Source organism: Pipistrellus hanaki, assembly GCF_964339955.1.
Source record: "Pipistrellus hanaki genome assembly, chromosome: 14".
Lineage (NCBI taxonomy): Eukaryota > Metazoa > Chordata > Mammalia > Chiroptera > Vespertilionidae > Pipistrellus > Pipistrellus hanaki.
The window spans coordinates 4352080-4375989 of record NC_140516.1 but is presented as its reverse complement, the minus strand read 5'-3'; the positions used below and the strand labels follow the sequence as shown (position 1 = coordinate 4375989).

The following is a 23910-nucleotide window of genomic DNA, read 5'->3' as shown; positions in this document are numbered from 1 at the left end:
TTCTAGCTTGGTCCTGGGAGAGTGTTAGTGTAGCTTCTACTTAATCTACCACCATTTTAGAACTACCCCTCCTTCATGGCTATCTTTTTCCTGTATTTTTTGTATTCATATTTCATTATCTTTTCTTCTTAAAGAAGTTTGATTATCATTTCTTGAGATACTTACATACAGTAAGCCACCATGGGTCCTAAGAAGGTTAGTGATTGCAGCAAAGTGAGAAGGTGTTCATGTATCTAATCTGGCTACCTAGTATGGCATGGGGAAATCGCTGATTAGCTAAATTTAAAACATAAAAAGGCCATCAAGAGTGCTGATGTTAAGGGTGTGAAAGTGCTCATAAAACAACAATCACATGCTGAGAGGTAGAAAAATTGTTGATTTGGATAAATGAAAAGCAGTTTGCCAATGAAAGCACTTCAGAGCAATAGCTCTCAACATTAAAATTATGTTGAGACAAAAATTTTAATTTTTTTACTGTACATTTCATTCTCTTTTTTAAAAATTTCATTTATATTTCATCTCCTTTTTGTTTTAAATGTGTTTATTTATAGGTTAAACAGTACATTAGACATGTACTATATATAAGAAAGGTTAAAACAGGGAATCATTTGGGGTTCCAGAACAGATTAATTAAATTTACATTGTTTCTAAGGGGAAAAATGCTTCAGTTTTCTTATAAATTGCTTCCCAAATAGTCTTCTGGAATAAATTAAGTTTGAGAACCCAGGTTCCACTGTAGGTCTCATGCAGCCTCCCCAGTCACCCAAGCTGGGATCTCCAGGTGTGCCTTCCATTTGGGCTGTGTGTATCCTCCTGTTCGAGTTGAGCCTTGATCGCTATTGGCAAGTCAATGGGATGGATTTACCTCCAGGCCAATCGGCTGCAAATAGAGGCTGTGACCACGGTGGAGAATCAGCAGTTAAAGGGCCAACCCCAGTGAGCTGAACTCACTTTACCAGGTCTCAGATACTCACTGAGTCCACGCCTTGAATGTGTTGCCTGTTGAGGTGATTGGGTGGTGTTTCAGTTTGTTCTGAAGCTGTCTACCACATGTGCTGGGAGGTGTGGGCCAAGGTCAGCTGCCACCTGTGTCCTGCCCAAGGCCACACAGCACGAGCTACAAAGCAACCCACAGATGGCTGCTACTTGTGCTAGGCTTGGAGGTGCCTGGGAGAGCCCAAGCTGAGGACCACAGCCAGCTGCCACTAGTGCTAATACTGGGGCCACTTAGCAAGAGGTACAGGGTACACAAAGGCCAGATGTTGCTTATTTTGAGAGCTTTTAGGAAAGTCGGCAGCATTAGCCAAGACAGGCCATTTGTATGGACAGACTCTGGAAAAGGCTTGGGTGGGTGGGACCTCTAGGAATCACCAGGGTGGGGCAAATGGTGTCAGCCAGGTTGATGGAGACTCAGATATGGTGCCTGCCTGCTGGCTCTGCTGGGGGAGGGCTCAGCAAAGGAAAGGTGGCCTCTGCCAGCACTTCTGCCTGGGAGAAAGCTGCTCTTCCAGACAGTTCAGTTCATCCCACACGCCTCTGGTGTCTTTCAAGCTGCTGCCCCGGTGCTGGAGCTCAGAGCCAGTGAAACGGAGTCCATCTACGGGCAGGATCTTCGTCTCACTCAGCTACAGTCTCCGCTGGTTTTTACAGCCAGAAGTTTTGAAGATTTCTCTTTCAGCCACTGGAATTCTGGGCTGAGGATTTTGGGGGTGGGACCTCTGGCTTTTCAGGGCAGCCAAGATATTCCTTCCAATTTTTAACCAAATGTGGGTGTGGGACCAGCCTATTCTGTGTCTCCACCCCTCCCACCGGTCTTGATGTGGCTTCTTCTTTATACCTTAGTTACAGGTCTTCTGTTTGGCTAGATTTCAGACAGTTCTGAGCAATGGCTCTTCTGTAGTTTGGTTGTAATTTTGATGTGGTTGTGGGAGTTTCCAAGTCCCATGTTCCAAGTATACTGCCATCTTGATCAGAAGCCAGATCTACCTTATTTTTAGGAAATACTCTGGTTCCTTAGTCTCATTATTTATTGAACACACTAAAGGTGGGTTATGAGGTGATGAGTTGGTGAGTAGGCCCAGGTCATCAGATGGGGAAGAAGCAAAAAGTTAATTATTTAGGGAGTGTCCTTAGCCAAGACTACAAACATTTTAAGCTTTACCCAATAATACTGGGTTATTTACAACAGAAATTTCTCAATTAACTCTTCTCTCAAAGAAAGCAGTTTTCTCTGATCACTAAGATCCTCGGCACACTCTAATTAGAATGCAATGTCGCCTCTTCCAGGAGGCCTTCCGTGGTTGATGACTTTGTGTCCTCTGGACTCTCATAGCATGTGCCTGGAAGATTCTGTGTTTGAGTCATATAATGGAGTTCATGAAGACTCAGTCTCAGGCTCTTTTCATTCTACGTGTTCTCCCTAAGCCAACGACTCATACCTTTCTCCAGAACAGACCTTTTCTCTGAACTCCGGAACCGCAGAGCTGACTCAGAATCTCTGCTTACATAGCTGAAAGCTCACTAAGTTCAATGATGTCCAAAACAAAGCATGTTCCCCCAATGGAGTATCTCTCGTGTTATCAATTTCAATGTAGAGCACTCCCATCCATCAGCACTTGGTTCAGGTCAGAACGGACTTGACCCTTGCCCCCCAGCTACAATTTTTTAGGGAGTACCATTGCTTTTACTTTCCCCTCCCGCCCCGTATGGCTGTCCTGGCACACGCTAGTGTCATCTCTCCCACGGACACTCCAACAGCCCCCAACTTGTCTCCTTGCTTCCATTCTAGGCCCCTCTCACCTGTCCTCACAGCAGCCAGAGTTTCATCCCCCTGCCTAGAACTTCACACGGCCCTGCGGGATCTGGTCCCTGCCTCCCTCTCCACCCTCATCTTCCCATAAGCTCAACAAATACATCATTTGTTCATGCTTCCAGTCTCCACAGACATTAGCTCCTCCGTTTAGAATGAACTTTCTTTTCTTCACCGAAATGAAAATTAGGTTTTCATTCTTTAAAGCTGAACTCAAGTGGAATTGCAGCAAGAAAACCTTTCCAGACGTTTCCCTCTCCCTTCCAGTCCTGGCAGTGCAGGGCCCACTGTGATTACGATACTCTGTCACAGTCTTGGCACTATGGTCAGTTAGCAGTCATCAATGAGAAGAACATACACCATTTCATGGACATATGTCTTTGTTCCCAGCGTGCCCCAGGTGCCTACAAGAGTGCCCGACACATATAAGGTGCTCAGTAAAGGTCTGCTGCATGAATGAATGATCAAGGGATCGACTCACTGCCATTTTCCAGTCAGCCAGATGACCTTGGAGTGGTTCCTGACCCTCAGGTTCCACTGCGTAAAGCAGGGTAATTCTTTTTATCCAGGTAACTGTGTACACTGCCTGGCACCTGGAGGGCTCACAGAGCATGCTTATTTGTCCCATTCTTATACGGAAGCAGTGGAAGGCGGAGGAAGGTGCTAACTCGAGCCTGGGGGTTCAGGGAAGACAATCCAGAGGAGGTGGAACTCGGTCTGGATCTGAGGAAGGAAGGAGGTCTAGACAGAAAGCACCACCTTCCTAGAATCTCAGAGGCTAGCGATACCTGGGCACACGCGTGTTGATGGCCCTCCAGCGCTTGGCTACCCACCTAGCAGGCCCTCCAGGCGGAAGGTGCGGTGCTCCACAGACAGGCCCAGTGCGCTGTATGGCCCATAGCGCAAGGTGACCACTGCATTCTTGGGCATAGCTGGGCCTCCTGCCCCGCCACCGGGCAGCACACACTGCTGGGCAACAGCTCTTTATGCCCTTAGAGTGGGCGTGGCCGTGCGCGGCTGGGCGTGGTCAGGAGGGCGGAGCTTGAGGATTTTCCAAAAGGCGTGGTGGTGGTCAGAGATGATTCACTTTAGCGACTCTCATAGTCAGGCAAACATGGGTTTTAACCTGGTTTGGGAAGTGTGGGAAGGGTTGATCAATAACAATAGCCCGTACTTACAGCCAATTACAGAAAGCATGTATCAGGCAACATACTAAGCACTTTCCATGTGTTATCTCATGTAATCATTTTGCCTTATAAAATAGGTTGTATTTTGTTATTTAGTGTTTATGAAGCTGAGGCTGAGAGGAGTCCAGTAACCTTCGCAGATGATTCAGGGTGTATCATGGGTTGGAAACGTGTCTATGTATAGATTTCTTCTTATTTATCTTGCCTGCGATTTGTTGATCACTTCTTTGAATGTTTGGTAGAACATCTGTATAAAATTTTATTCCCCTCCCCCTTCACTGAATAGGAAGATTTTAAACTACTTCGTTAGTTTAGTTAAGATTTATAAAAATATTCAGAAATTTTACTCTTGCATCAACTTTCAACAAATTATATTTTTCTAATAATTTTTCTATTTTTATGTAAGTTTTCAAATTTATTGGCATACAGTGATTGATGGACTCTCTTATTTTAAATGTCTACTTTTGTGTAGTTATGTCAACTTTTGATTCATAATATTATTTATTTCTGACTTTCATTTCTAAGTTTGTTTTACCAGAAATATCTATTTTGTTAGTTATTTAATTTTATTGTTGTTTAATGTATTACAAATAGTAGTACAATACATATGTCTCCTACCCGCCCCCCCCCCCCATATACCTCCCCTGACCACCCTCACCCTCTACCCCCCGGCACATTCCCTCTCCTCTCCCCCCAGTGTCGTATCCATTGGTTATGCTTATATGCATGCATATGAGTCCTTTGGTTGACCTTTTACCCTCTTCCCACCCCTCCCCTGCCTTCTCTCTGAAGTTTGACAGTCTGTTCGATGCTTCTTTGTCTCTATGTTTATTTTTGTTCATTGGTTTATGATGTTCTTTATATTCCACGAATAAGTGAGATCATGTGATATTTACCTTTGACTGGCTTATTTCGCTTAGCATAATGCTCTCCAGGTCCATCCATGCTGTTGCAAATGGTAAGAGTTCCTTCTTCTTCTTTTTTTATTTAATATATTTTATTGATTTTTTTACAGAGAGGAAGGGAGAGGGATAGAAAACCAAAAACATCGATGAGAGAGGAACGTTGACCAGCTGCCTCTTGCACACCCCCTACTGGGGAGGTGCCCGCAACTCAGGTACATGCCCTTGACCGGAATCGAACCCAGGACCCTGGAGTCCGCAGGCCAACGCTTTATCCATTGAGCCAAACCGGTTTGGCAGAGTTCCTTCTTTTTTACAGCGTAGTGTTCCATTGTGTAGATGTTCCATAGTTTTCTAATCCACTCATCTAATGGGCGCCAAGGCTGTTTCCAAATCTTAGCTATTGTAAATTGGGCTCTGTGAACATAGGAGTGCATATTGTTAGTCTTTTTTAAAAACCAAGTTTTACTTTGTTTAGCTTCTCTATGTTGTTTTCTCGTTCACTGATAGCTGCTTTAAAATTTTTTGTTATTGAATTTATTGGGGGTGAAATTGATTAATAAAACTATACAGGTTTCAGGTGTACTAGAATAGTATATCATCTGTATATTGTATTGTGTGTTCACTACTCAATGGTAAGTCTCCTTTCATCACCATTTATCCCCCTTTCCCCTCTTCCACCTCCCTCTACCCCTTTCCCTCTCATAACCACCATACTATTGTGTGTGCCTATGAGTTTGTATGATTTTTGCTTAATCCTTTCACCTTTTCCACCCAGCCCCAAACACCCCTCTTCTATGACAGCTGTCAGTCTGTTCTCTGTATTTATTAGTCTGCTTCTATTTTGTTTTGTTACTTTTGTTCACTAGATTCCACATATAAGTAAAATCATATGGTATTTGTCTTCCTTTGACTGGCTTATTTCACTTAACACAATACTCTCCGGGTCCTTCTATGCTGTCCAAAAGATAAGACTTCCTTCTTTTTATGGCTGAGTAATGTTCTATTGTGTAAATGTACCACAGCTTTTTTTTATCCACAGTGATGGCACTTGGGCTGCTCCCAATCTTAGCTATTGTCAATAATACTGCAATGAACATAGGGGTGCATATAGTCTTTCGTATTAGTGTTTTTTTGCTTTTTTTTGGATATATACCCAGAAATGAAATTGCTGAGTCATAAGGCAGTTCAATTTTTAATTTTTTGAAGAAAAGCCATACTACTTTCCACAGTGGCTGCACCAATCTGCATTCCCATCAACCTTGCATGAGGATTCCCTTTTCTTTCTTTCTTTCTTTCTTTCTTTCTTTCTTTCTTTCTTTCTTTCTTTCTTTCTTTCTTTCTTTCTTTCTTCCTTTCTTTTAAAATACATTTTATTGCTTTTGTACAGAGAGGAAGGGAGAGAGATAGTTAGAAACATCGATGAGAGAGAGTTATCGATCAGCTGCCTCTTGCACACCCCCTACTGGGGATATGCCCGCAACCAAGGTACATGACCTTGACTGGAATCGAACCTGGGACCTTTCAGTCCCCAAGCCGACACTCTATCCATTGAGCCAAACCGGTTTCGGCGAGGATCCCCTTTTCTCCACATCCTTTCCAGCACCTGTTTGTTGATTTATTGATGATAGCCATTCTGAAAGGTGTGAGGTGATGTCTCACTGTGGTTTCAATTTGTGACTTTTGGTGATTAGTGATGTTGAACAAATCTATCTTTTCAAATATTGATTAATCATCTATATGTCCTTTTTGAATAAGTGTCTATCAGGTCCTTTGCCATTTTTAAATTGGATTGTTTGTATTTCTAGCATTGAGTTGCATGAGTTCTTTATACATTTTGGATATTAACCCCTTATCAGATGTGTCATTGGCGAATATGTTCTCCCATTCAGTGGGCTGTCTTTCTATTTTGTTGATCATTTCCTTTGCTATGCAAAAACATTTCAGTTTGATGTAGTCCTATTTGCTTATTTTTCCCTGTTACTTTTGCCCAAGAAGATATATCAGAAAAAATATTACTATAAGAAATGTCTAAGATTTTACTGCTTATGTTTTCTTCTAGGATGTTTATGGTTTTGAGTTTAACATTTAAGTCTTTAATCTATTTTGTGTTTATTCTTGTGTATGGTGTAATATGGTAGTTTCTTCTCTCTCTCTCTCTCTCTCTCTCTCTCTCTCTCTCTCTCTCTCTCGATCTGTCCAATTTTCCCAACACCATTTACTAATTGACTGTCTTTATCCCATTGTATCTTTTTGCCTCCTTTGTCAAATATTAATTGACTATAAAATTGTGAGTTTATTTCTGGGCTCTCTATTCTGTTGCATATATGTATATGTCTGTTTTATTGCCAGTACCATGCTGTTTTGGTCACATTGACCTTATAGTATAGTTTCATATCAGGTAGCATGATTCCTCCAACTTTACTCTTCTTTCTCAAGATTGCTGTGTCTATTCAGGTTTTCTTGTGTTTCCATATGAATTTTTGGAATATTCTAATTCTGTATTGAAAGCTGTTTTTCATATTTATTACTTTATTTGAGTTCACTGTTTCTTCTCCTTTCTTTGAGTTTATTGTTTGGCTCCTTTAAAAAAAATCACTTAAAAATATATTTATCAATATCAGAGAAAAAGAGAAAGGAAGAGAGAGATAGAAACATCAATGATGAGAGAGAATCATCAATTGGCTGTCTCTTGCACGCCCCTCACTGAGGATCGAGTTCGCAACTTGGACATGTGCTCTAACCAGGAATTGAACTGTGGCATCCTGGTTCATAGGTCGATGTTCAAACACTGAGCCATACTGGCCAGTGGGGCAAATATTTACTTTCTAGGTTACACTTAGTTCATGAATTTTAAGACTTCTTTTTCTGATGTATTTTAACATATAAATTCCACCCCCCTCCCACAAGCGAGTCAGCAGCTTGTGGCCAGAGATCATGATGCAAGGGGAGTCTAACCCTAGTGCTTCTCTTATTGACAATACCATCAAGATGAGAAAAGAAACAGAAGTCAGGAAAGTGGTTCTAGCCCGGGGACTCCTCAATGTGTCTATGGCTGGAGTAATATGTACTGAAATGACTGGAAAATTGATTAGTTCATATTATAATGTGACATACTGGCCTCTCTGGTATATTGAGCTTGCCCTTGCATCTCTCTTCAGCTTAAATGCTTTATTTGATTTTTGGAGATATTTCAAATATACTGTGGCACCAACAAGTCTGGTTGTTAGCCCTGGACAGCAAACACTTTTAGGGTTAAAAACAGCTGTTGTACAGACTACTCCTCCACATGACCTGGCAGCAACCCAAATTCCTCCCTCTCCACCTTCTTCAATTCAGGGTCAGAGTGTGTTGAGTTATAGCCCACCTCTTTCACCCAGTACCAGCCCCAAGTTCACCACAAGCTGTATAACTGGATACAGCCCTCAGCTATAAGGTCTGTCATCAGGTGGCAGTTGTTCTTATAGCCCAGGCTCACCCATCAGTGGTTATTATAAGTTGTCAAGTTATAGTCCCTCTCCTTCTTCGTACCCTACCACTGTTGGGCCAGTGGAGAGCAGTGGATTGCAATTTCGCTACCATTCTTCACACACTGTCTATAACTCCCCTAATGATAAACACGACTACATGACAGACCTATGAACTTTGGACACTTTTCTTAGAAGCGATGAAGAGAAAAACATAGAGTTAAGCTGGAGAGCCCAGATTCTACCTGCCTTCCACCAATCCTACTTTCTGGCACTACAATTGTTCTACTGGAGATTATGTACAAACTCTAAAGAAGTTTCACTATCAGCTTGCCTGCAGGTCCCAGGCTCCATGCGCTAACAAAAATGAAGCTGATCTCAGTTCTAAGCAAGCTGCAGAGGAGGTCTGGGCAAGAGTGAGTGTGAATAGACAACTTCTTGTCCATATGGATTCATGGACAGCTAAGTTCAGAAATTGGATCAATGAGACAATAGTAGTTCACTTGTACAAGAGATTGAGTCTGTCAGCACACAGATGAGACACATGGGTTGTCCAGAGCTGCAAATAGGAGAGGCTAATATTACCAGCTTGAAACAAGCTGCTCTGGTCAAAGCTCCTCTCATTCCAACTCTGAATACAATGGTGCAGTATCTAGCCCTACACAAATTAGGAAGACTTGTTTGAAAGGATCAAAGAACTTTCTCAGGGAGGCTGTCTGAACTCATTTCGATGGAATAGAGGTGGAGACTTCAAAGGACGCAAGTGGGATACAGACCTGCCCACTGATTCTGCTATCATTCTGCGATCATTATGCATGTGTTTGCACCTACCTGGATTCCAGATGACCTCCACATCCTAAATACCTGACAGAAAAACATTTACTTCTCAGCACTTTATTCAGTCTCCAAATAAACCAGATGAGACAAACGAGAATGTCCTTTGCATTTATCAGAGTGCTATCAACCCTCCCCATTATGAGCTAATCTACCAGTGTCATGTCTACAATCTTACAAAGGGCCAAATAATATGTTTCATACGTTATTGTTGTTCCTTTACATCATAAAGACCAAAGAGTCAGGAATGCTTGGGAGAGTTAATCTTGGTCTGTCTGGTGTGAATATTTTATGGATTTTTGGCAAGTAGTTGGTCATTTAATTCCAAACATTTGGACTTTTATTTGGTTGAATCAAAGCGTCTCTGAGTCACCACCTCTTTTGCTTTATGACATGTGTGTGTGTTACAGACGCTTTAGATTCAATGGAAAAATAGCTATTTTGGAAACTTTCTTGTGAAAGTATGTCCTATATCTTCAACAACAGACATTACTCACGATTTTTTATCACATTTCATATTTTTCAGTTGCTTACAAAACTGCAACCCTTCAGGATTGCTGTTAACCAGTGCAGTCACCCCTTAATTAAATAAATTAGTCCCTTTTCATTGTAACTTCCAAATAAGAATCATCTACCTGATTCTTCCTCACAAAACTGACTCTTCAATTACATTATTTAGTGTAAGTTCTTAAAAAGAAACAAGCAGATTGTCTAACTTTTTAAATCTCTATCTCTTCCCAGTGTTTGGCAAATCAGCCCAAAGCCCATATTTTAAAAATGAAACCAGCTCTAAGTAATGTATTAATTAGTTCATGTGTATTTTTTAAACTTTATGAAAGAAATTTGACAGTATTATGTTTAAAAAGTCAACTTTTTGATTAAATTTAGCTGATAGAATTAAACTATTTGGGTCTTAGTTAAGAAGCTGAGGACATTAAGAAAACTGCTTTGTTTTTCGTTTTAATCCTCACTGTATATGTTGTATTTTCATTGATTTTAGAGAGAGGAAGGGAGAGGGAGAGAGAGAGAAACATCAATTGGTTGCCTCCCATACATGCCCCAATCAGGGTTTAAACCGGCAACGTGGGCATGTGCCCTGACTGGGAATTTGACCGGTGACCTTAAGTGTGTGGGACAATGCTGCATTCAGCTGAGCCACCCTGGCCAGGGCTGCTTTGGTTTTAATGACTCAAGTCAAGTAGGGAAATTTTTCTAAGAGGTCTACCTCTATATCCTCCACTTTAAAAAGTTTAACTCCATTATATTATATGATTTTAAGAGTTCCCTTTAAGATCATATGATATGTTTAAATCTTTTAGGTATTCAAAATATCTGGTAAATGAGAAGTTACCAGGTTTATTAGTTTTGCATGACTGTTTTTTTAATGTTTATATGTAGTACCTCTAAGGTCAGCCAACAATTGCATATATTTCCTGGATTGACATATCAGACTGCTTCCATCACCTGGAAATAACTAAAGCCAGTATTTTCTCAGTAACTGCATATCAGTATTTTATGTTCAGCCTGTTTTGTATAATTTTGTAAATTTTCTTTTTTTAAAAACTTGTTTCTGTTTTTTTAAGTCTTATGTTCACTGGAATGGTGTTTCTATCTTTTAACTGCTTTTTATATATGTTAATTTGTTTGCTATGATATTTTAGAAGAAAATATTAAACGTGTTAAATATGAGGACATGTTAAGATCTAAGTCTACTATTTTTTTGTAATAAATGTTTATTCAAATTAAAAAAAATTCCTTTTAAACATGACTTTTGTTATATTACAGAGGTTTTGATATGAGGTATCTTTATTATCATTCTGCTCTAAATTCTAAAATTGTATTATTTTTTTCTTTGAAGTATGAGTTTTAGAAAGATGCATTTCTCTGTGGAATATTCTCAGCCATTTTCTCTTAGGACAGTACTCCTGCATTCCCCTCCCCCATTTTCTCTAATGGTTCCCTTTTGAATGCCTACGTGTATCTTCTCCCTATTTTTATTTATTTTTAATGTTAAACATCAATTTTATAGCTTTTTTTGAGCCATCTATTATCTCCAGTTTTTATGATATTAATTTTCCCATTTGTTTTATCTGCCACTTTTCCTCCAGTGAGCCATTTCTTAGGCCAGTGTTTCCCAAACTTTTGACATATGTGTACCCCTTCTATAATTTTCGTAATGCTGAGTACCCCTGGTACTCATGAGAACGTAGAATTAGGTGCAGCTAAGCACGGTGCAGTGCATGTCCCCACCAAACTCCGGTGCAACGCGTAACCCCACCAAACTCTTCCCATACCCCTGGGGGTACGCGTACCACACTTTGGGAAACACTGTCTTAGGCCATTGGTATTTTTTGATTGTGAGGTCATCTTTAATGGAGTATTTTCCCCCTGTGGGTGTTTGTGGCGTTCGTGGTTGTGGAAAGTGGTTTTGCATTTGCTTCTTCTGAGATCCTTTGGGTCTTATTGACCCAGGCAATTAAAGAACATTATTGGCTTGTAATTCCAGCTTTACATTTAACTTGTATAAATTCAGACTCCACATCCACATTTGACACAAGTTTATAGTTTAATTTCTCATTGATGTATTTTTTCCATTACCCACAGCTCTGAGTGAATGGCGTGGTCTCTCAGTGCTCCCCTGGGTTGACGGGAAGAGGTTTGTAATCCTTTATATAGGGTTGGATGCCTCTCTGAGGTTACGGCCTTACGTGGGGAGTTTGGCTGCATTTCCCACCTTGCAGGGGCTGGGGTTATGCCCTTTGTCTTAAAGTCTGTGTGTGGTTGTATTTACCTTTAGCCCCTGCTCACTGCTCTGTGTTGCACATCCCCCTTTTTTCCTGGCATGTGGGGACTTCTTTCTCAAAGTGATCTATGTGTTTAAAAGAATTTTCTCTTTATTTGTATGGTTTTTATAGGGGTAGGGGCCCGTCTGCATCAGCTCAGCTGGCTAGTTTTCTGCTCCTTTAATATAAGAAATTAGAGACCAAACATAGAATCATGGGGCCCATGACACATAAGATACAGAACTAGGAAGTGAAATCCCACACGGAGAGGGAAGAAGCAGTAGGAAAAGAACAGGGAGAGAGCTGGTCCTTGTCAGCAGAGACCAGAGCTTTGAGAAAGGTCCTCTTCACGGTGGGAGGCCAGCTCCCTCTGGGGTGGCATGAGGTTCATCCTGCTCACTCTAAAGGACAGCTCAGAGACACAAAGCCGGAAATGGGAGGATCTATACAGGAAACCAGACACTGATTCCCCTCACCTGACCCCAGGGGCGGGGGAGGGGGGGGGGAACTGCTTAGGAGTAATTTGGAAACTTCTGGTTCCTCTTGTGAAACTGGGAAGGACTCTTCCCTGCATTTCTACATGTATTGACCAACATCTCTGCCCTGGCCAGAGACGACGAGTGCCTGGCACATTTTGTCTGCTGACGGTCATGCCCTTCTCTGTGGTCTGCATCTGGTTTTTTCTGGGCCAGCTGTGATATGTGGGAGAAGAGCAAACCCAGGTTACTTAGATCCTGGGCCTTCCTATTCCATTCGCCTGGGACATCCTAGCCGTATCTTTTCGGATAATGCCTTTTCCGCGTCCCAGTCACATAAACCATACACGTTGAGGGTCTTTTTAGGCTCTGCCCGGGGGGCGCGGGACTTCTGTGTGGAGGAATTCCAGTTCTGGTTTTGAGGATTACAGAGGTCTTGCAGCTCGGAATGTATCAGGGTTTTGCAGGCGGAGGGCACCTGTGTGCATAGGTTCCTGTGAGCCTGCAATAAGAATGCTAGCTTTTTATTTCACTTCCTGTTTTCATTCAGTGACCATCTTATGTCATCTCATCACAACCCTGGAAGAGGGTAGTGTTGATCTCAACATCCCCATTTTACAGATGGGGAAACTGAGGGTTAGATAGGTGAAACGATAACCCCAGAGCCCATGGTAAGTTAGAGACAGAGCTGGGTTCCTATTTCAGGCTCCCGCCTCCGTGCCTGGTGCCTTCCCTCCACTCCATTGTACCTCTGCACGTGTGCGGGCCTAAGTGGAGGCCCCAGCTCTACACCAAGCACCCTGGTCACAACACCCAGGCAGCCGCCCTGCCCCGCCGCAGCCCCAGGGTGGGTGCCACACCCCCTCACCAGGGAAGACAAAGCTCCTTCCCCCCCACTCTCTTCGTCCCCGTACCTGGACCCCCACCACTGCCGCGGCCAGACCTCAGACAAAGGCTAATGAGTTGCTGACCCAGCACACAGGACTTAGGCCAACATTTTAATAGCATTTCTGGGAAGAAACAAAGGCCAACACCATCTTCCTTGGCATTGCTTTTTATTGAATACAGACTTACAGTCTTTAAAGTAATTTGAATATAGTGTTTAAATATACATTTCTTTAGTCATATATATAAATTTATTTAAAGCACAAAACTATAACTTAGAATGGAAAGGCTATAAATGCACATGTGATTATTGCCATAAATCTGAAACTATCTTATAAAAATAGAACTCAAATAATGACATATTTTGGCAACATAGCGGTATTGTAAGGTGGCCAGATACACTTTTATGATGCAGCACTGCCCCCCAAATGACTGTCTCTCAGTTTCATTTGCCATCTCTCTGGGGAGGTCTCCTTTTCCGGGGTCCCCACAGCGATGCCCATGACCATGGCTCACCGTCGCCTTTGCATCAAGATTCTGTGCACCCGCCTGTGCCTGGAGGCGGGAGACCAGCTCCCAGCCCTCCCCGGCGAGGACCCTCCGGCCACACGGCCCTACACCCCCCGGAGCCCCCGCCACATGCCACTGCTGCCTGACTGTGCAGCCGGCCTCCTCCCTCAGCTCAGAGTGGCCGGTGTGAGTTTGCTTCTGTCAGGTCAGTATGAAAAGTTTGAAATAAATATCCCTCGAACAGTGCCCTCTGGGGACACGCATCCTGACCGTGGGTACCAGCGCCCACCTGCTTGTGCAAGCGCCTCACACACAGGAGCTCCCATCCGCTCAGCCTCACGGGGTTGGGATGCTTGTCCCTCTGACAGGCTCCCTGAGCCCCGGCCACTGCCCTGTCTGCCCAGAATCCCTGGAGGGAAACCAGAAGAGAACGCAGTCGGCAGGTGGTCCTGGTGAGAACGGACCAGTGGCTCTGGGTCTGCTTACGGGTGGGTGTGTGTGTGTGTGTGTGTGTGTGGGGGGGGGGGTCCAGCAGCTCCAGGTGCTCCCCAGACTTGCTGCCACTCCCTGGGGAGCAGGCAGGTGATGTCTGAGGGCAGGAGCGAGAGCCTGCAGACCAGTGACTTTGGTGGGCAGTGCCGGAATCTCCCACCAAGTCCTCAACCCGAAACCCAGGCCTCAGTGGATGGTCTGCCCCTCCTTCAGGGCTGGCTCTGGACGGGCCTGAGACTGCGAGAGCCCTACCCCAGGCCCTCTCCGTGGGCTTAGCCAGAATCCCTGGACAGCATCCTCCACGGTGTCCCGCTTGGGCCACCAAGATCATTCCTTGAAATGATGTCGCAGCAGTGCTCCTAAAAGCCTCTCTAAGGATGAATAAAGCAAACGAATAAACAACAGATAACTCCCAGCGCAACCGTCTCCTCCAAAAGGCAGATCGCACAGCGGGGCATGTTCTAAACGAAGGGGAGTGAGAAAGCAACAGAGCAGGGTCCGTGGGCAGCGGCCTGGCCCGCCCCCTCCCCCCCTCCCGGCTTGCCCTGGCCTGAGTGTTTCCCCGGGACTGCCGGGCCCTGGGAGGCAGGGGGTTCCCTCCAGAGTAGCCGGTCAGAAGCTGAGCTCCAGGGCAGGCTGCCCCGGAGGCAGAGGCAGTGCCCTCCTGGGCCCAGGTCGCTGTTTTACATGAACTCAGGCTGTGCGGGGAGGGAGTGCGCACGCCAAATGCAAGCTCAGCTGGGCCCTGTGTATGATCAGACCGCTTTGAATCTGAAAACAAAGCCCCCACTTCTCCCCGCAGAGGCAGTGACCTGGATTAGCCTCTTCCCTCATGACTCACTAGGTACATTGCACTTAAAAAGGCGACTCATTCTTCCTCCCGTTGGGCAAAAACATGACCCAGCCATGCGAGGTCCTGCTGGCAGCGAGTGGAGGGGAGTCAGTGTGCACGACCCACCTCGCCCGCCCCTCTGAGCCAGGCGGGGCTCCTGTGCGATGCTGTCAGTGCTGGGCCGGCCCCCCGTCTGTGGCTAAGGACACTCCTGTCCCCGCGGACACTCTCCTGCAGACCCTCGGCTCCGGGGCATCTCACTGTGCTGTGCTGGGCCCTGAGGACAGGGGAGCTGCGGAAAGCTGGGGTGAGGGTGGGAGCGGGGTTCAGCAGGGTCTGGCAGCTACAGAAAGCTAGGCTGGGAGAGGGGACGTGGCGGCGGGAGTCACGGTTGGTGGCACTTCTCCTTTGCGGCGGCAGACGGGGGCGGGCTGCAGAGGCGGCCCATCTCCGCCAGGCTCTCCTCCACGGCCCTGGCGAACTTGGCGGAGGAGGTCTCCGGGCAGCTGTGGAAGCTGGAGACGCAGAACAGGACGCTCTCGGGCTGGGGGTTGTAGCAGGCGCCGTACCCGTCGGGCACCACGGGCCCGTAGCAGCAGAACATCTCCATGGTGGTGGGCACCTGGGGAGAGGACAGGTCAGCAGCCTGGCTCCGGAAGGCCACCAGCCTGCTGGAGGGAGGGCGTCTGGCCCGGGGCCTCCGAGGGCTATTTGCTTCTCTGACTCTTTCCCACCGGGCGGGTTTGACTGAATTAACCAAACCAACCGCCTGCGTCAGCTGATGGCCATGGTCAGAGTGCTAACAACAAGCCCATCTCGCCAGGAGGAGCGGGCCATCAGCCGCTCCCTGGTGTGAAATCTGCTCTGCGCGCGGAGTCAGGGGCTGCCAGCCGCACCTGCCGCTGGGTCTCGGCTGAGTCTCACCGGCCGCTGGGTCTCGGCTGAGTCTCTCTCTCACCTGGGGGCCGTTGGAGGCACCGAGGCAATCAGGGTAATTTACTAAATGGCCCCCCGGAGACACCCTCCGGCTCAGCGGCCTCCCAGAGCGGGTAATTGAGGAGCCGGAGGAAGCCTGCCTGTCGCCTCTGTCCATCCCCGCATCCTTAATTACTGTCAGCGGTGTGTGGCTGGTCTGATTCTCCCCCCGTGGCCTGGCCACGCACAGTTACCCAGCACTGGTGTCTCAGAGTTTGCCATCAATTGGAGACTTAGCTAGGCACCTAATATGTTTTTAATTCAGAGCGTCGAGATTTTGTAATCCGGATCACAAACCCAGAAAATGTGTTTCTGAAGGCATTCAAGTTATAAACGCTCATTTCCAATGGAAAAAACCCACCTCGGCCCCTTGGCTTAATTAGCGTGTCTTGTGGGGAAATGGACCACGTTCGGGGCAGGTGCGGGCGGTCTGTTTAAACCCGCAGGTCTGGGCACTGTGTGCTCGGGCCTTCGGAAATGACACTGTTCTCTTTTGGTTTTGTTTTTAACGGGCAGAACGCACCATTAGTCCTGCTAATAGAGTCCCCTCCTTGTCAGATACATTTGCCAGGCGGCAGCCGCAGGCCAGAAAGCCATGCCAAAGCACTTGTTGCCCACGCCGGCTTCCTGAAGAATTTATGTTGTTTCTGTCCTCGTTCAGCCACGCCAGTGAGCTCACCGCAGTAATGAGGAAATCAAATCACTGCCTGGCTTTTGTCCTCACACACGCTATGCGTGCCTTTACCGCCCATGCCCAGCCTTTCACAGATGAGGTGACTTTTAGCGAATTGATGTATCGGGGGTGAGAGGGGGTACTTTCTCTCCTAAACGGCGGCCTTTCTGGAATGATTGCACCCTGTCTTTGACAGTGATCCTCCGCAGGACAAGCCTGCAGCGGTCGCACGGCCTTTATAACAATAGCCGGGTCCCGCTTGGAGGGCCCTGTCGGCCAGGCTCTGGCGGGCTTTGCACCTCCATCACCGCACCTGGCTGGGCCAGGCTTCCCTCCAGGCCTGCCGGGCTTGGGAGGGAGCAGACTGACAGGCAGTCGTGTAATGGTTAGGGCACCAGAATGGGTGCTTCCTGTCCTGTCCACCTCTGCTCGGGGGCGTCTGTCATTTAGAAGATGACACCCCGCGCTCTGATCATTAGGTCATTTTGCAGAAAGTCACAAAGCTCGTGAGATTCAGATGTGGGACTCGCCTGACTTCAGTCAGGGCCCCCTATTCACCAGGCTCTTTAGAAAGCCCACCCGTGACACTGAGCGCTTCCTGGGCGACGGGCACCGCAGGGCTGACCTGGCTGGTGGAGAGGATGAATCGGTTGCTCATCAGGTATGTTTCATCCGTGAACATGTCCGGCAGCTCCTTGCACATGTCCCGGGCCAGCTCCCGCAGCCCCAGCAGGTGGTTGTCGATGGCCATCCCTGTGATGGCCTGGGCGGTGGGAGCAAAGAACAGGAAGTGAGCATGGGCTCCCACGTGCCTTCCCCCCCTCTCTACCCACAGTGCTAAGCGGCACTCCAATGGCCACGGCTACGCAGGGCCTGCTGGGGGCAGTGTGTGGACAGCTGCCCCGGGCTGACCGCTTTGCCACGTGGCCTCTGCTCCTCGGGCCCTTGTGCACTTTTATGTCCCCAGGGTGAGTCCCCTCCCGGGGTCCTGCTGACTGTACCATTACAGCCCCTCGGGGCTCTAAGGGAAAGGAGGTGCTGGCCTGGCCATCCTACTCCTTCTCGGGTAGGGGAGGAGTCTGGGCAGAAGGCCGAGTGCAGGGCCCAGGGACTGCCCAGGCCCATGCAAGGCTGGTGAGGGATGCCCAGGCTGGCACTGCGCAGACTCTCACCACAACCAACGCTTTAGCCTCCAGTGGAGCCCGAGGAATGAGGACAGAGAGTGTTAAGATCTGTTCCTGCCGGCACCTGTTTGGCTCAGTGGATAGAGCGTCGGCCTGTGGCCTGATAGGTCCTGGGTTCGATTCTGGTCAAGGGCATGTACCTCGGTTGCGGGCACATCTCCGGTAGGGGGTGTGCAAGAGGCAGCTGGTTGATGATTCTCTCTCATCGATGTTTCTAACTCTCTATCCCTCTCTCTTCCACTCTGCGAAAAATCAATACAATATATTAAAAAAAAAAAAAAAAAAAAAAAAAAAAGATCTGTTCCTGAATCTTGGCTGCTATTTCATGGGCCCTGAACCAATTCAACTCAGTGACTTTCTTAGTTCTGTTTTGTGGCTATTGTTTATATTTGAGGATAAAGCCCTGAAAAGATGAGTAGGAGAGTGAGAATGGCTGTCAGTGTGCACACACTGAGCTCATTGCTTTTCCTCCGATGTGTCTTGTTCCCTCACGACTTCATCTTTGCACACGCTGCTCCCTCTGGGCCATCCTCCCGTCCTAGGCCTGTTACAAGAACCTCATCTTTCACGTCTCATACTAAGCACCACCTCCTCCAGAAGTCTTCAGGAAACTCCCTAATGACGGGATTTACAAACTGCATTTTTTATTTCCCAGCACCCAGCACTCTATCTGGCATAAAGCAGAAACCAAAAAATACGTATTGGATGCATGAGAGCGGGGTTGCTTTTCCCCAAGCAGAACAAACACTCCACTCTTTGGAGGAATTAGGGACCTATACTGGAGGATACGGGTGCTGAAGAGGAGAAAGGTCTACATTGACTAGTTCTAAAACCCAGATTTGCATTGCACTTGCTTTCAACGATATAGAGTGAAATCTGGTCAACTTCTTTTCAAAGGCTGTATCAGAATGGTTTGCAATTAATGTATTGATCACCAGCCCTAGCTTATTCTCCATTGTTTGTATGCTGGCTTGCAGTGCTAGAAAATAAATCATTTCTCTAAACTAGGGAAACATTTCCCTTACAACTTTAATGTCACTATTAATTTTCACTGACTCCGTATTTACAGGCAGCATAAATAAAGCATGGAGAATAAGAAAGCAAATCAGCCGTGGGCGGGGCTGACGCTGCCGGCCTGTGACTGGCCGTGGCGTGCAGGCCACTCCAGCCTCCAGGCCCAGTGCAACCCCCTGGCATTCGACTTCTCTTGTATAAAGTGGAAATTGCTCTGCATATTTGGTGCTGTTATTATTGTTCTGGTTTCAAAGACCATTCATTGTATTCTCACGAAATCCCTGTGGAAAGCAGGAGTGGAGTGTTACCTAGGCTCTAAAAATAAGGAGGAGGAGGTTCCGAGAGGCAGGTGGCCTTCCAAGTAGCTGGACAGTCGGTGACTCAGCTGTCACCCGGCCTGTGCTATGGGCCTGTCCTGGCACAACCCACGGTCAGGTGCTCAGGCATGGCGGAGCCCGGGCACCCTCCGCCTGTGCACTGGCACTCACCATGACCGTGTACTCCGTCTGGGCGCGGATGGCACTCTTCAGGAGCAGCAGCTTTTCGGAATCCTGCACACAGACCAGGCATGAAGCACGTGGGTGTGAGGAGCAGGCCGAAGGGGCGGCTCCCTCGAGACCCCTCAGAGGAGCGGGGCTTACCGGCGCGCCAGCCTCGTGGTCTGTGACGGCTTTCACAAACCTCAGTGCTTCTGGGGTGGCCGATCGAATGTTGTCCACCCGTCCCTCCCGGAAGCGGCGGATGGACGCGCTCTCGTAGGTGGGCACGAGTCTGCGATGGAGCCTGCACAGGCAAGGGGTGTGATGAGTGCAAAGCCGCTGCATCCTCCGGGACTCAGAAGCGCGGGAGGAGGACAGCCGCTGGCTCTGGTTTCACATCCTGGCTTTGCTTGGCAGCGTATTTCCTTTTAATGTTAATAGAGTTCTAGGAGGCTTCCCAAGATGAATGCCCGAGTCGCTAACAGGAAGAGCTTGTACATTTCCATGCAGCGGTGACACTGCTCAGGTGTAAAACAAACTACAAAGTAGCTGTAAAAAACCCCAACCTAGTGGGGAACCTAGAATTTTCTGCAAGACCTGATGAATCTTTGATTAATAGCACAGAATAGAATAATTGTGTAATTAATCATTCACGCCCCCTGTTTTATTTAAAACAATTCACACATGAACTATGGATGGCGGCAGGGAGGGGCCTCAGTGGTCATGGGTGTGAAGTCCAGAAGCAGCTGGGCTCCCAACAGACCCCTGGGCACCTGGGTGCACCTCTGCTCTGGACAGGACCGGACCGGACAGGACAGCAGGCCACTCCCCCCGCAGCCAGGGTCCCCTCCCCGTAGGCCCGGCCCAGCGCCCAGGCCTGCGCTCGCGGACCTGGCTGGCACACACCTTTCCTTACTAGTCAGTCAAGCCCTGGTTTGGGGTTGGGGAAGGGAAAGACACACACTGAGAAGAGCAGTGACAGCCCGAATCACTGCGAGCCACAGCCCCGGGTCTCGGCCTCCTTAGGTACATCTCTCCCACGTTGGGGGGCCTCCAGGAGGGCAGAAGGCCACGTCGAGTGGGCACAGTGCCTGGCTCCATTTGCTTGAGCAAGTGAATACACTTCCATGGCCCTCTCATTCCCCAAGACGCGGGCAGGGCGCTCAGTCCTTTATCCCCACGTCCCCCGGAGGCAAACAGACGCCCTCGCTGGCTGGGTGCTGCTCAGCCTCAATGGAGGCAGCTTCCAGGTTCTCACTGAATCCAGGAGCAGATTTTTTTGGTTTGTTTGTAATTCATTAAAGCTTAGACTCTGAAGAATGCTCTCCATGTTTTAGCAATTCATGAGCCCCTGAGCCTCTGGCCACGTCCATTCCTGCCCAGGTCCGGTGACAGCAATGGTCGCATGAGGAGGGGGTGCTCTGGGCAGGATCTGAAGCTCTGAAGTGCTCACGGATGGGAAGTGGGGGCAGCCACGGCTCCAGCAGGACCCTGGCCTCAAGGCCCATTTCAGCCAGTTGCTATGTGAGTATCAGAATGACACTGACTACAGTTCCAGACACAGGTCCTACCCCAGGTCTATGGGGATAAGGTCTGTGTCCTGGCAATGGGGGTGACACCAGACTTCCCCAGTGAGTTAAGAAGACAGATGCTCAGAGGCGCTGCTCCCTCCCCCAGGAGTCATGGCCCAGGGGACACCAGGACCACAGGTGCTGCCTGCTCATTGCTGAGACTGCCACACTCAGCTTTAGACAGGGCCACTTCATGTTCCCTGGACGCTGCAGACCAGAAGCAGATCTGGTGGTCACCTGCCATTCGACATCATGCCAGCCTATGAGCTGTCCCCCTGGAGCCCTGAGCCCTGGGCCAGCCCTGGAGGAAGATCTACTCTGTGTGTTAGTTGTAGCCTCTACACTCTGCCCTCAGCCCTCACTCCCCACCCTAGAGGATTTCCTGAAGCACAGAGCTGGCCGAGCCACCCCTAGCTGACGCTCACATGTGTCTCCTCACGTTAGACTCAGTGCCTGATGCCTACTCTGTGCCAGGTGTGCCAGGTGCCCAGCGAGTCGTGCTTGGGAGGGGCAGTCTAGAAAACAAAGTCGCCACGTCAGTGGACAAGGTAGTTCACACGAATCACATGCCACAGAAGGAAAAGAGACACGTGGTCTGACCGAGGACTGGGTGGCAAGGGGCCTGAGGGGCACGCCTTAGAGGAGGGGTCACGTGAGGCCCTGAGTGGTGGGCAGGAGCTGGCAGAAGAGCGGTGGTGATGTGTGAATTGGCAGAGACGCAGCCAGAGCAAAGGTCCAGAGACGGGAGAGCTTGGGGGAGGAAGCCCGGTGAGGCCGCTCACAGGAGCTTTCTAAGCCTGGGCTCTGTGGGAAGCCGCTGGGAAGGTGCAAGGTGGTAAGAGAGAATCTGGTTTGCGTATTTCCAGCGTCACGCTTTATGAAGATAGGATCTAGAGAGCCGGGTGGGAGGCAGAGGCCCAGGGAGTATGCTGCGGTTGGCCAAGCATGAGATGGCAGGGGCTCGGGAGGGGCCCATGGAGGCGGAGGGGGTGGAGGTGAAGGGCAAAGAGACACATGGAAAATAACCGACGTGGTGGGGGACGAGAGACAGGGACGAACCAAGGCTGAGTCCTAAACCTTTGACCTGACCCCTTGAGGGATGCTAGTTCCATTTCACTATCGAGGCCAGAAAAATGGGAGTGGTGCTGCAGCCACAGGGACCAGGTGGACTGGGTGAGCTCAGGAGGAGGTGCACCTTCCACCCCAACGTCCCCCGCCGCCGGCCTGGCCTTGTTGGCTCGTTCCTGCCTTTGCACTGTGCCCCTGGCCGTGGCTCAGGCACCTGCCCGGCTGGGACAGCTTTCCCCCTCCTGAGGAGGTTTGATACCTTGAAATCCTGTTAGGCGGCACCTCCTTCCAAGGTGCCCTGCCCTCTGCCCCCCCTCCAGCCCACAGAGGCCTTCCTCTCTCCAGGCTGTAGACTCTGGCGAGAGAGCAGCTTGCCAGCCCCGGGCGCTCCGCTCACCTGTAGAAGGCCAGCTGGAGGGCCACCTGGATGAAGGCGTCGGGGCTGCACTTCTGCTGCTTAATGAACGTCTTCCCGTAGTTGTCAAACTTATACACCACGAAGTCGAGATTCTTTACTATTCTGAGGAAAAGAGAAAAGATGCTTTGATTTCATGCAAAACAGAATGCACACATCCCAGTCTCACCACGTCTCTTGAGCCTGCACCGTGCCAGCACTCTGAGGTCCAGGATGGTGCCCGGCCTGCAGGAATGGAGCATGGCACTGGGCATGCTGGGCCAGGGTCACTCTCCACTGAAGGCGGGGCGTGGCTGGGTGGACGATGGCCTGCCTGGCTGCAGGGAGACGGGCCTGGCTGCAGGGAGGGGCTTGGGGCAGGAGAGGCATTTGCATGGCAGGGAGGACACGGCCATCAAACACAATCTTAGCAGCTCCGCAGAAGTAAGGCTGAGAGAGGCCATTCATTTGACGTGTTGGGAAGGTGTGTCCAGCTTCCCCATGGATTCCTTTGGCATCCTGGCCATTCTGCCAGACCACAGACCCTCTGTGTCCAGGGAAAAGCCCATTTCTCAGATGGCGGCGTGTAGCACTCCTCTCTGAGACACACCCCTGTTGCCCTGGGTCACTCACTGCCACGAAGGCTGCCTGCCGGTGACTAAAACCCATTTCACCCAGAGGCTGCTGCTGCCGCTCCACGCCACACCCAGTCCGTGATGCCCATGAGTCATTGTCAGAGCAGCAGGAAGGTTCCCGAGTCTGCACTGAACCCTGAGCGCTGGCCTCTTCCTTCTGCCCCCCAGTGTGGCCACAGGCCTCTGCCTTCTGCCCCCCAGTGTGGCCACAGGTCTCTCCCTTCCTGCCCCCCAGTGTGGCCACAGGCCTCTGCCTTCTGCCCCCCAGTGTGGCCACAGGCCTCTGCCTTCTGCCCCCCACTGTGGCCACAGGCCTCTGCCTTCTGCCCCCCACTGTGGCCACAGGTCTCTCCCTTCCTGCCCCCCAGTGTGGCCACAGGCCTCTGCCTTCTGCCCCCCAGTGTGGCCACAGGCCTCTGCCTTCTGCCCCCCAGTGTGGCCACAGGTCTCTCCCTTCCTGCCCCCCAGTGTGGCCACAGGCCTCTCCCTTCCTGCTGCCCATTAATGACCAATCTCCTCCTTCATAATGAACATGGGGTCCAGGCTGACTGCCCCCTGGAGCAGAGACCAGCAAGGTCCACACCACACACCCACCAGCCACGTGCCAGCAGAGCCCTGGGGGCAACCTTGGCCCCACTCACACTCGCTCCCTCTGGACTTGGCGCTCCTGCCTGCCCCCTGGGAACTTCCTCCTGCCGCGTGCGCGCAGCCTCAGCTCTCGGTGGGGCCACGCCAGGTCT

At 48.9% G+C, this 23910-nt stretch overlaps 2 protein-coding genes and 1 pseudogene across 3 annotated transcripts in view; 1 reads left to right on the top strand and 2 right to left on the bottom strand.

The window, feature by feature from the left end:
• LOC311632820 (UPF0728 protein C10orf53) overlaps positions 1–3739 on the bottom strand; it is a gene marked incomplete at both ends in the record, with an annotated part of 11760 nt that extends 8021 nt beyond the window's left edge. The window contains one exon of the mRNA XM_084904705.1: positions 3643–3739. Within this exon, the coding sequence (XP_084760831.1) occupies positions 3643–3739 (97 nt within the window). The remainder of the gene's footprint in view (positions 1–3642) is intronic.
• A 4080-nt stretch (positions 3740–7819) lies between these two features.
• Positions 7820–9539, top strand: LOC311632635 (transmembrane protein 209-like; annotated as a pseudogene). Its single transcript has one exon. The product of its transcript is annotated as a transmembrane protein 209-like (transcript).
• A 3963-nt stretch (positions 9540–13502) lies between these two features.
• The window catches only part of CHAT (choline O-acetyltransferase), a 52160-nt gene continuing 41752 nt past the window's right edge, over positions 13503–23910 (bottom strand). Inside the window, exons 11-15 of the mRNA XM_084904755.1 lie at positions 22539–22661; positions 19665–19806; positions 19512–19574; positions 17451–17588; positions 13503–15799 (exon numbers count right to left, since the gene is read on the bottom strand). Coding sequence (XP_084760881.1) covers positions 15563–15799; positions 17451–17588; positions 19512–19574; positions 19665–19806; positions 22539–22661 — 703 coding nt within the window. The 3' untranslated portion in view covers positions 13503–15562. The remainder of the gene's footprint in view (positions 15800–17450; positions 17589–19511; positions 19575–19664; positions 19807–22538; positions 22662–23910) is intronic.